Source organism: Falco naumanni, chromosome 9 (assembly GCF_017639655.2).
Source record: "Falco naumanni isolate bFalNau1 chromosome 9, bFalNau1.pat, whole genome shotgun sequence".
Lineage (NCBI taxonomy): Eukaryota > Metazoa > Chordata > Aves > Falconiformes > Falconidae > Falco > Falco naumanni.
In genome coordinates, this window is record NC_054062.1 from 25,406,303 (window position 1) to 25,418,314 (window position 12,012).

The 12,012-nt window shown below is 56.2% G+C and overlaps 1 protein-coding gene across 4 annotated transcripts in view; it reads right to left on the reverse strand.

Moving 5' to 3' along the window:
* Window positions 1–205: 205 nt before the first annotated feature.
* LOC121094169 (dynamin binding protein) overlaps window positions 206–12,012 on the reverse strand; it is a 35,508-nt gene continuing 23,701 nt past the window's right edge. For 2 of the 4 annotated variants that reach the window (XM_040607405.1, XM_040607404.1), the window contains 13 exons: window positions 9,399–9,583; window positions 8,678–8,801; window positions 8,012–8,159; window positions 7,467–7,484; window positions 6,581–6,780; window positions 4,793–4,923; window positions 4,444–4,548; window positions 4,121–4,249; window positions 3,312–3,644; window positions 2,674–2,856; window positions 2,400–2,598; window positions 1,848–2,302; window positions 206–1,451 (listed from right to left, as the gene is read on the reverse strand). In XM_040607405.1, coding sequence (XP_040463339.1) covers window positions 1,266–1,451; window positions 1,848–2,302; window positions 2,400–2,598; window positions 2,674–2,856; window positions 3,312–3,644; window positions 4,121–4,249; window positions 4,444–4,548; window positions 4,793–4,923; window positions 6,581–6,780; window positions 7,467–7,484; window positions 8,012–8,159; window positions 8,678–8,801; window positions 9,399–9,583 — 2,396 coding nt within the window. In that variant the 3' untranslated portion in view covers window positions 206–1,265. The remainder of the gene's footprint in view (window positions 1,452–1,847; window positions 2,303–2,399; window positions 2,599–2,673; window positions 2,857–3,311; window positions 3,645–4,120; window positions 4,250–4,443; window positions 4,549–4,792; window positions 4,924–6,580; window positions 6,781–7,466; window positions 7,485–8,011; window positions 8,160–8,677; window positions 8,802–9,398; window positions 9,584–12,012) is intronic. The other 2 variants (XM_040607408.1, XM_040607406.1) reach the window with 2 other exon arrangements.

Here is a 12,012-nt window from a genome sequence, read left to right on the forward strand (position 1 = left end):
TTAATGAACTTTCCTCTGAGTGTTTCCTAGTGCCTGAGCTGCAGCTGGCACAAACACCAAGGCAGAAGCATGCTGGACCTCACCGAAAGGTACATGTTCTTCCTGGCCCTGCAGGGTCTGCATGAAGTCTGTGGGCTTTGCCCTGAGCCCAGAACTGGCCAGGCACTCCTCCCGACTGTCCCGACACTTGCACAGGCACCTCCTATACACAAGGGTAAATCTTTATTTACAGAGCAGCAGTACAGGGGATACAAACACTACCCCAAGAGAAGGGAGCTTCCCGCTTCCCTCCTCCAGGGCACGGCAGCAGCGGGTAAGACACACCACGCCAGCAAAGGGCACCGCATTCCCTCCCAGAATGGCAGCAGCGTCTCCGGTGCCCTGCAGGAAGGCACAGGCTAGACAACCCTGGTCAGAGCCCCCAGAAAATCAGGCTGTGATTTTTCTGAAACACAAAGCCTGTGCTTTGCCTTCTGCCCTGCTCCAGCCCAGGGATACCAGTGTGAAGACAAGTAGGTTTTGGGCACTGGAGATACTGTGCTGTCAAGGGAAGATGGTGTTCTGGAACTCTGGCCCACCTGGAGGGTGAGAATCCAATGGCTGCTGCTAGCAGCAGAGCTGAGAGAGGCCCAAGCCCCTGGGAGACAAAGCACAGGGATGAAGCACCTGCTGTAGGGGGTTTCAGAGGCTGGGCCCATCCCAGCCCTGCAGCTCAATTACTCCCACAGAACCTCAGAGCTGATTCTCCAGGCAGCGTGCGGATGTCCCATGCCGAGGTCCTGCATGGACAGGCAAGACCAGGCTTCTGCTGCTGCTGCCAAGAAGACACAGGGACCAGATTCAAAGGGCCCTGGCTGCTTTTAACACTACTGGGCTGAAGATGGGCTCCAGAAACTCAGCACTAATCTTCCACAATTTAAACCTACAGCAGCTCCTCAGCCCTGGTGGAGCCTTACCCTCCTGGGTCATGGCCCCAGGCTTTGCTCCCCTGCTCCTGGACAGACACAGGAGACTCAAACAGCATAGGTGAACTCACCCCTGCCCTCACAGAAGCTGCATGCTCCTGCCTGCCCTGCCAGCCCACCCTTCTTCCTTCCCAGAAGAGCAAGTGGCAGCCAGCATGCTGGGGCCCAGGAGCACTGCAAGGCTGCGAGGGACACAGCCTCAAGGCGAGCAGTAGAGGCTGCAGGGCTGGCCAGCCTCCCTGAGGCCCCTGGCAGTCCTGGCAGGAACAAGGTATGGGGTGCAGGCTCCTGCCCGCTGCCTCACGTGTACTCTGTCTTCCGGATGTAACTGGAGGGCACATAGCCCTGTTTCCCATGCGCCTCGGCCAGCCACCACTCCTGATTGCCTGTGATGTCCTCAAACTGCAGGATCCTGAGTCTTTGGTTAGCTGACACACTCAGCTCGTTGGTGTTTCGGCCTTTGAAGGTGTAGAGAGCATAATAGACCTGCCAGACAGAGGGAGAGTGTCAGTTGGATGGCCGTGCAGGGTCTGCATGAAGTCTGTGGGCTTTGCCCCCAGCCCAGCCTTGCTGTGGCATTGCACAGGATGTGTCAGTTTTTGTTCCTCTCCCCAAACAGCGACACCACAACCCTGTCTTGGCCTCTGCCAGAGCTGCCCTGCCTTCACGTGCCCACCCCTAGGCAGCCTAGTTCTCTGCCTCTGCACTTCTGCCACTGGGAGAAAAGGTCCCATCCTCCATCTCAGCCTTTTGGGACAAAATAGCCTCCAAGTCCCACCTCTCCCTGGTCACTGCCAGGGAGGAGGATGATTCAGCCCCCCCTCAAGCAATAGGACCAGTCCTTGGCATCCCCAGCTGCCTGGGGAGGTTGAGGGGCCTCACCTGGTTGCCTTCTGACTCACTGCTCTCCAGCCCAGAGTCTCTGTCTTCCACCAAGGCTGCGGGCCTGAGATGTGCTTTGGTGAGGTGCCCGTTGCGAGAGCTGGGGCTGCAGCTCAGTTCAGGGCGGCTGTAGCGGCGCTGAGATGTCACTGTACCAGCTTCTAGTGGGGCTGTCCTGTCACCAGAGCCAAGCTGGGGCAGAGAGGGGGAGTCCACCTCCGTGGCTGGCTGTGGGGACTGGTAAAGGTCTGCCAGGGAGGCTGAGTCCTGCAGGGGTTTCTGAGTGAAGGTGACGGCCGCCCCACTGGGGCTGAAGGTCAGTGTGGTGTTGCTCTGGGGAGAGGAGCTGCTGTGCTCTGACTCGTTGGAAGAATGGCTGCCGACAGAGACATCTGACTGGCTGCGGCGTGGGTTGTAAGGCTTCAGAAAGGAGCTGTACACAAAGCCCTTGGTCACTGCAGAGAGGGAGAGGAAGGGAGTTCAGACTGGGGCACAGGGGGACCAGAGGAGGGGACACACAGCAGGTGCCAAGGGCAGGGAGCAGCCACTTACCCCCGTTGTCTATGAGCCAGCGATTCTGGCTGCCCATGGGGTCCTTCTTCTTGATGACACCCACGATGTCTCCCTCCAGCAGTGAGACATCCAGGTCTTGGGCAGCATTGAAATTGCGGTCTGCCTGGAAGAGACTGTCTGGGGGATAGCGGGCCAGGAGGGCAGCTCGGATGTCATCTGACTGCAGGAGGTAGCTAGGCTGCAGAGGAACAAGGTGGGCATGAGCGGCTGCCCTGGGCAATGCAAGCCCTGACACGGGGCAGAGGGAACTCACCAAGCCAATAAGGGGCTGCCGCCGGGCAGACTGCCGCTCCACACTCTTCCTTTCAAAAGGCTTCTTGGGAGCCGCCTGGGACTCTGGGAAGAAGGTGAAGGACTGAAGCTGCTGGAGGACTCGACTGTGCTCATCCTGGAAGATAGCAATGAGGTTCCCCTCCCTGCTGGACACCTTCAGTAACTGGAACCAGAGCAAGTTTGGAGGTCATGGTTAGGTGACAGATGCTGGGAGAAGTGTTCAAGAGCTACAGCAGAGACCACATTAGCTCCCAGGCCAGGCAGGGCTCTGAGTCTTGCTTGTGACTTGCATCAGGCCCACATTTGCAGTCCTGTCTTGACCCAGCTCTGAGTTCTCCCCAAACTCATGACCTGAGGTTCTCCCAGGCAAATCCTCTCCTGCCACTGCTCCAGGAACAGCCACAGCATTCACCATCTCTGTGCACAACTGGATTGTGACCCCACAACCCTGCCCTGAGAGCATCCCACAGCAGCCCTCCCCAAGGCACTTGGGACCTGAAACTGCAGCAGCAGCTTCCCCCGCAATTGGACGAGTCCCAGGGAGGCTCGGGGACAAGCCCCACGCGGGGATTAGCACTGCCCTGAGCCCAGAGTGCTGGCTGTGCTCCAGGAACCCACCGACAACAGGGGTCTCAGCTCCTCCAAGGCCAGGCGCACAAAGTCACAGTGTGCCTCAGCATAGCCCCGCACGCAGCTGGCAAACAGCTCCTTGGCGAAGCGCAGGAACTTGGGCAGCTCGTCCAGCAGCTGGGCGTTGAGGGCCTCATAGTTGTTGCGGGCTGACTGCAGCTCCTCCAGCGTTCGCTTGTCCTTCAGCTTCTCCGCTCGCTCCGTGCAGTTGTGGAAGTCAAGGAGCTTGTCAAAGCGTTTCTGCACCAGCTTGTGGGGCCCCGCAAACATGCTCAGCAGCTGGTTCAGGGGTGAGCTCACCAGCCGCTCTGTCCGCTCTTTCTGGTGGGCAGAGATGCAGAGACCAGGTGAGTCAAGGTGCGCTCTCTCACTGTGCAGTGAACGAACATAGTAGCTCACCCTCCAGCACAAAACCTCCCCAGGGCAGCACGGGGTCCATCTTCCTGATGGCACCCACCAGAGCTCCACAGTCCTTCCAACAGGAACTATTCTACAATCTTACATAAATATGCCAGCGTGGGGCAACTCTATGGGAAGTACCTGAACCACTCACGTAATGAGCTGTAACATTTCAGTTAGGGCTGAAAAAATGTGTAACTAACAGGCACACTCAATACACATCACAAACCCACAGGCATCAAAGCTCTCAGGAGGGAAGAGCCAAACAGGAGCACTCACACCTCTTCCACACTGTGTTAATTCTCCCTGCAGCCTCCCAGGGGATGCCCATCTGCAGCCGGCCCCCAGGGAGGCCCCAGAAGGGTGCCCCCAGCACACTAGAACACAGCCTCACTCACAAAGTCGGAGAAGAGCTGGTCGCTGATGAGCCGATTCACTTTCTGGAACTGGTCCAAGTCCCCACTGCCTTTCTCTGTGCACAGGTCCCACATGCTCACTGCTGCCAGGGCCTTCATGCAAGCTGACTCCTGCACCAGGGACACACAGTCAGCACAGCCATGCTTGCTGCCCAGGAGAAAAGGCCTCCCAGGGCAGCCCAGACTCTCAGAGACCACCCCAGTCGCAGGGCTGAGGGCAGGAGCACTGGCCACACACCATGCAGGCAGGAGGGGCAGTGCACAGCAAGCCCCGTGGGTTAGGCATCACACCCAGACTGACTCACCCGGACGTGCTGCAGGTAGAGGGAAAGGTCCCGGATGAAGGACTTGATCAGCCGCTCCTGCATTCGGAAATTTTTCTCTGTCTCTTCAAAGGCTTCATCCTTCAGCTGTGAGAGAAAACATCTCAAGGGAGGCAATGCAGGACTCCAGCACCCCGCAGAGTGCAAGATGTGGGGCCTCCTGCTCACAAGCCAGACAGCAGAGATGGGTGGTTCAGACCCTAAGCTCACTCTGCCTTGCTGGCCAGGATCAGAGTCACTCATCGGGGAAGTAGCAGGTGTAGGGGGACAGCAGATACCACCACAGAAGCACTGCAGGGTGTAAGTGCACTTGGCAGTTGATGTAAATTACCTGGGGTGCAAAGCCTGTGAGATGCTTGAGGTGGCTGCTCACACGGTTGGACTTCTTGATGATAGAGTGGAAGTTGAGCTTGGAGATCTTCTCCATAAGGCTATCCTCATCCCCTTTGCGGTACTTTAGTACTAAAGAGATTGATGTAGAAATCAGAACCCTTGTCAGCACAACACCCATGTCTTCCAGTGCCTCATCAACAATTGCCTTGCTGGCTCTCCCCTTCCCTAAGCCTTTACAGTGCCAGGTACCCCACATACATCACAGAATCATGGAATGGGTTGGGTTGGGAGGGACACTAAAGGTCATCTAGTTCCAACCCTGCTGCCATGGGCAGGAACATCTTCCACTAGACCAGGTTGCTCAAAGGCCCATCCAACCTGGTCTTGAACACCTTCAGGGATGGGGCATCCACAGCTTCTCTAGGCAACCTGTTCCAGCGCCTCACCACCCTCACAGTAAAGCATTTCATCCTTGCATCTAATCTAAATCTACCCTCTTCCAGTTTAAAGCCATTATCTCTTGTCCTATCACTACATGCCCATGTAAAATATCATATCATACCATACATCATCTTGAAATCCAGCACTGTGCCACCTGTAATACCCTTTTTGGCTCCTGATATGCCCTACAGTTTGTAGAACCACCACTCAAATTCTTAAATAGGATTATGCATAGTGTTAATGTAAGATGACATAGGAGATGGTGTACAATAACCACTGTACACACAGAAGGTATTTATTTTGCTTCTTTAGCAAACATAAGCAAGCTTTACAGGCAGCATATGTCCTCTCAGCTTCAGTGGAGCTATGTGGAAAGAATAAAGTGTTAGACTTGTGTAAGTCAAGAGCTTCAAAGGGAAAACAGGAAGGGTGGCTGGCAGGTCAAAGGAAATAGTTTTCTCCCTCTGTTCAGTTCAAGAAGGCTGCACTTGGATACCATGTTCAGTTTTGGTGCCCCCAGGTCAAGAGAGATATGGGGGAGTCAGGTGGGCTCAGCCTGGGAGAAGGCAGAGTGGGATCTGCTCACATCCAGCAGCCACTTGAATGGCAGCTACACAGATAATGAAGCTGAACTCTTCTGAGCAGTGCCAGGCAACACAAGGAGGGGCAATGGCCACATATGGCAGCTTGGGAGCTTCAGGGTAGATCAGGGAGCACAGCTTCACTGCTTCACCCTAAAGGTGGTGCAGCCCCGGCACAAGAAAGCAGAGGCTGTGAAAGCTCCATCCTTGGGGGTCAGTGAGAATCTGCTGGAGGGAGCGATGGCTGATCAGAGCCAGCGTTGGGGACAATCCTGCTCAAAGCAGGAGGAGGTTGGACAGCAGACCTCAGAGAGCTCTTGCTGCCAGCCCCTCTGCGATTCTGTCCTGTCTACAGATATTCCTTCAAACTTAAGTCTCCAAATATCAGTAACACAGAGACTGCCCTAGCAGATTAATTCCCTGCTTGTGTTGTTTAAAACTGCATTTTTAAACTTTAAATATATATTCTTTTGTCTTATTATTTTTGTTTTCATTTAATAGTCATATGAACAGCAACTGCATACGTTACATATCCCTGTACCACAAGAAACAGCTGAAGTCAGATGTATGCTGCATTACTTTAAGTATTGTACTCATGCTCAGGTTTTTTAAATGCAACTCTTCCACTGCCCTTCTGTGAGTGCACAGACTTTGGGAGCAGATTCCTTCCACGACTGTGGTTGCCAGCCAAGGCTCAGGAGCCAACAGTCACCAATCTCAACACAGCCACTCCTGTCTCCCCCTAGTACTACCCAGCTACTCACCCAGGTCCTTCCGGCGCTTGTACTCGTTGATGTTGACGTTGATTTCTTTGACTGCGAGGACAGCAGCTGTGAGTGGTGCCTTGTCAGGGTGAGCCTCAGGGGTGGCATTCAGCAGCTCCATCAGCAGCAGTGGGTACCTCATCACCCTTTGCACTGGCTTGATGAGGAAGGAGCCTAAGTTAATGTAGTTTGTGCAGCCCCTGGGAAGGTGGGACAAAGGAGATGCACCAGGTTTCAGTCCAGCTCTGCCACACAAATTCTGCCCCCTCAAACCAATGCCAACCAGACCCAGAACACCAATGCCTCTAAACCCACCATACTCCCTAAGTTACGCCACCCTCACCTCCAAACTCATTGCACTCCTGAACTCTCAGATGCTCTCACTCATAGGTGCTCCCAGATCAACCCCAGGTTTTCAGACCTCACTCACACCAAGTGACCCTTCCCAGTCAGGATCCTCTCCATTACCAGACCCACCGTGAAATCCCACATAGGTACAGTTACCGCAGTTACCAGAACACAACTTGCTTCAGACTGTCCCACTATTCAACTGCCCAGATCTGTCCCCCAGTGCAGGACAGACTGACTGTGTTCAGGACCACAGTCAGTGCAGGGCCTTCCTGGCTCCTTGGGGCTGATGGCTCCCAAAACCTGTTTCCTGCCCAAGACTTCCCCTCACCTCATCATCTGTGCTGCCTGCCTGTGTAGCCCACCCATTGCTTCTGCTGTGATCATGCCCCAGACATCCCACTCCTCCCAGACATGCCTCCACTAGGCACAGTTAGGGCCCCCCAGCGTGCACCTAGCCAGTGGTAGGAGGTTAGTTACAAGGGAGCAGCCAGGCTAAGACAGACAAGCGGGGGACTAAAAGGAAGGATGCACTTACCACTCACTGTACAGGCTCCTGCAGGCCCACAGAGTGCCAAAAAGCAAAGAAAAGCAATGGGTTAATGGGGTGGCAGGCGTGCAATCCTGCAGCCAGAGCCTTCTCCCTGTCCCACAGTGATGCTGCCAGGGCAGTGGGCAGCCCTGTCCCCCCAGAGCAGCAGCCAGTGTTGCTGGCTCCTGGGGCATTAACCTCCACAAGCTGGAGCTCTAGCAGTCACTGAGCCAGGCAAAGCGGCTCCTTCCTCACCAGCCATGGTGGGGTAGGGCTTAAGAAACAGGAGCCCTCAATCCAGGACATGCCACCTTCTCTGTACCTTGGTGGCTTCTGCTCAGAGCTTTAGGGGGCCTACAGGTGTCCCAGCACCTGTGCATTGGGGCAGGGAGCTATCTGAACCCAGAGCCTGGTCAACTATGCAGTGACACAGCCAGCCTCCTTCTCTGTTACCACCTGAACTGTCCAAGCACTGCTAGTACAGGGACAGGGACGTTGGAGACTAACCCCCCTAGCCCAGCCTGTTGGCTGCCACAGCCAGAGGCTCCAACCTGAGACTATCCAGCAGGTCCAGGAGTAGTTTCTGCATCTTCTCATCCTTCTCATAGGTTTCCAGCAGTGCGATGGCCTCATCATGGTTCTGGCAATACACCCTGTAGACGCTCTCCAACTCTGCACGCTGTGCCAGGAACACTGGCCCTGCAGACAGCAGCAAGGCAGTATTTCAGTGACTCCTGGTCCCCAGCTGCCTCCAGCAACACCAGCACGTCTCATGGTGAGACAACCAGTATCCTCATTCCACACAGAAACTCAAGAAGACAGTGCTACTAGAGCACCCAGAATGTCTCCTCATCACCCACTAGTACAGACAGCTCAATTGATCCAGGTCTCCCAGGGGTGAGAAGTGGGGACACTGGCCACTGGAACCACACAGAGAGCAAAGGCACAGGTTGCCCAAGGCCTGAGTAGCAAAACCTGGCAGCGCAGAAGCAAGAAGTGGGGCTCACGTTGGGGCAAGGGGCCACGGAGGGCCACAGGCACCATGCTTCTCAACCAACACAGATCTCCTTGGCTTCTTTGCTGGATGAGTGGCAATGGGGACCAATGGGGAGGAAGCCCAACCCCCGTGATCCTCTCCCACCATTTACATTTTTCTGCCCCACCACTAGCAAAACCCATCCCAATCTACTGAGAAAAGCTAACAGCAGAATTCATACCGATGGCATCTGAAGCCTCCAAGGTGGACAGCAGCTGCTTGGAGAAGCTAATTACCATGTGGATGTTTCCAAAAAGACCCTCAAAGTCTATGTTCTGCATCTGGGGAACGGGAAGAGAGACGTCCTGGATGGGGGAACATGTCCCCGTCAGACCCAACAGCCCCCTCCTTGCCCTCCTGCAACCCATCAGTCCTCAGTTTCATAGCAGCCACCTGATGTGACCTCCTCCCATCACAGTGACTTCTGCACTCACTCCCTGATCCCCTAAGTGCACTGAAACTTGCAGTCCTTATGCATCCTTCTAGAGTGTCCTCTTTCCCAGCAATTTCATCCCTGCCTCTGTTCACCTGTCATTCTCCCTTTCCTCTCACCAACTCTGTCCCTATACCAAGACCCCGTATTTTCTTTCTCCTGACAATGAATTTAATCTACAAACCAAATGAAAAGGAACATTTCCTGCCCCAGAAGATGAATCTGTGCTACTTTCTGCCAGGTCTCTTGCTCTCAGCAATAGTGAACTCAGCAGGATCCCAAAACAGATGGACTATTGCTGTGAGTGCAGGGAGCAGTGAGAACCATCCTGCTCCCCTCAGCATAGCTGAATTTCCTCCATGGGTTCGAACCCATCCTGCTGCCTGGCTGCCTCTGAGAACAAAGTGCACTCAGTATCCTTACCCCATCCCATTAGTGCCGCACCACAGTTTGTCCCCCCTGCTCCTACCTGTGCCTGTTGCAGGGGCACCATGATCCTCTCCACACACATCTCCAGGTCTCTGATATAGTCCCGCTCTGTCTGGAGCAGCTCCTCAATAACCTTGGATCTCTTCTCCAGCATCCTTTGCTCTGGGCTCTCAGTGGCAGCTGAGGACTCCAGTGATGGTGTCTGGGAGGACAGGAGAGTCATCTCTGCAAGACAGACAAGTAAGATGAGCATCCTCCAAAAGGAATGCAAGGACAGGAGACAAGTAGCACCTGAACTGTGCCACACTCAAATCTATGAGACTGCCAAACATGACTGTTAGAGTGCAAGACCGTCCATCCAAGGACTTTTCCAGAGAGGCCATCCCTGGCACTCCCAGGCAGCCCCCACAGCTTGCCCCCGCAGCACCAGCAATGCTGCCATGTCCCCGGCGCCAGGACAGCGGGCACCAGGCAGCACTGCGCTGCCCCAGGCCCCGGCCCCAGATGACTGTGGGGGCCCCTCTCCCACCTCCGCTCCCCAGCTCTGCCGCTCCCGCAGGCGCCGTGGGGCCGCGCAGCCCCGCTCCCCTCCTCACCGCCCTCCCAGCCGGGCAATGGCGGCCGCCCCCTCCCCTCAGGCTGGGAACAGGGTCTCCGCTCTCCAGCCCCGGGGCATTTCCATCTGAATGGCCGAAGGCGGCCTCGGGCACCCACAATAGTGCTGCCGGCGGCAAAGCCCGGAGCTGGAGCCCTCGCTGGGCCCGGAAGGCCGGGGTGGGCACTCGGCGGCGCGGCCCGGCCGGATGCACCCCACGGGCGGCCACGCTGCCGGGCCGGGCGGCCCCGGGGCGGGGAGGCCCCCAGCACAGCCCCGGGGCCTGCTCCGTGCCTGGGCCGCCGCCCCGCCCGCAGCAGCCCCCACAGGCCGCCGGGGCGCGGAGCGGATGCCCGCGGCTCCCAGGGGTGCCGGCAGCCGGCCGCCCTCCTCCCCGGCCTGGGGCCCCGGCAGCGGCTTCTCTCCTGGTTTTCCGTCCCACCTGCCGCTCTCGGGCGGCCCAGCCCCCTCCCGGTTTCACCGAGACATTTTATCCCCCAGCAGACTCCTGGGCCCCAGCTACTTTCTACCCCACCTGCCCGCTTTGGAAAGCGTGTGCCCCCCGGCCAAAGGCGCACCCCCGGCGCACCCCCGCTCTCCCCCCAGCGCAGGCAGCGCCCCCGCAGCAGCACTGCCCCGGGTACCGACTCAAGGCCGATGGCTGAGCGGACAAACGCCCGCCTGTTCCAGCCGTCTCCCACGGATCCCCGCTGCTCTCTCTCCACGGGATTTTATTAAGGGTTGCTGGCATGCTCCAGCTCAGGCATTTGTAAAAATATTTTTGCTGGACAGGCACTTCCAGATCCCCACGTCCCTCACCTCTCTGGTTACAGCCTCAGGCAACAGCCGCACAGCCTGGGGGGGTCCCGGGGACACCCCGCAGGGCTCGGGACATACCCTGGTACCCCGGCACCCACCGAGCACAGCCCCCAGAGACCCCTGTGCTCCCAGGCGCTGGGCAGGCCCTGCTCCGGCAGGCAGCCCCCAGCCGTGCCCTGTGGGGTGATGGCAGGAACCAGCAGCAGCATGAAACATGGGATGGGAAAGTGCTGCCTCTGCCCAAGCATCCTGCCTGCTGCCCTGCCAGGCTGGGGTTTTTGCACTGAAATGACCTAAGAAAGAAAAGAAACATGGCTGAGATGAGACAGCGACTCAGCCCATACCTAACCGAAACCATGCAGGCCTTCCCTGCTGCAGAGCAGCAGCAACAGACACCACCAGCACTGGCATCAAACAGCAACTTCTCGCAGCTACCTGGGCTGCAGATGAACTGCTGTGCCTCTTGCAGAAAGAACAACTTTGAAATCAGTCCCAGGCACCTCCCCAGCCACAGCAAATGGGAAACCCCACTCAGAAAACGTCCAGAGAAAATACCTGTCTCTCTAAGCTGTTGGCTGCTGCTCTGCCTTGAAATTGAGCCTGGGGAGAGCCAAAAGGGGCAGCTCCATGGAGGAAGATTCAGCAGCACAACCAGCACTACATTTAGCAAGCAATTATTGAGAAAAGCAGGCTTCACCGATTCCTATCGACAAGTATCCTTAAAACTACCCCCCAACAGAGCCAAATTGCATAAGCGAAATGGGGAGGTTCAGCCAAGCCAATGGCTGTCTTGGCTCCCCACCAGGTAAGTCCCCAGTGATGAACTTTATCAACTCATATGCAACAGAAGCCCTTGAGGAGGGCCTGGGAGCAGCTGCTGGGTTAAAGTTTGCTGTTTGCATTTCCACAGCATCTGCAAAGCCTCATTAGCAGACTGTGCCCTGCCGTGCAAGGCCCTCCACAAACATCCAACAGCGATATCCTTCCCAAGACACAGCACTTGGAGCCTGAAGAGACAGACACATGTACAGGAGGGACAAAGAAACACCGAGACAATACAGTCAGCAGGTCTCTGCAGCTGAAAGAGTTCAGAAAGTAACAAGTCATTTTAAAGAAGGATACTTTTTTTTTAAGGAATGGCATTTGTTTTGTGGGAGAGCAAGCTCAAGTGGGAAGGCAACCTGGAAGAAGCAGGAAGGTGTTAATTTACAATGCAAACAGGCATGCGAAACCCAGAGGA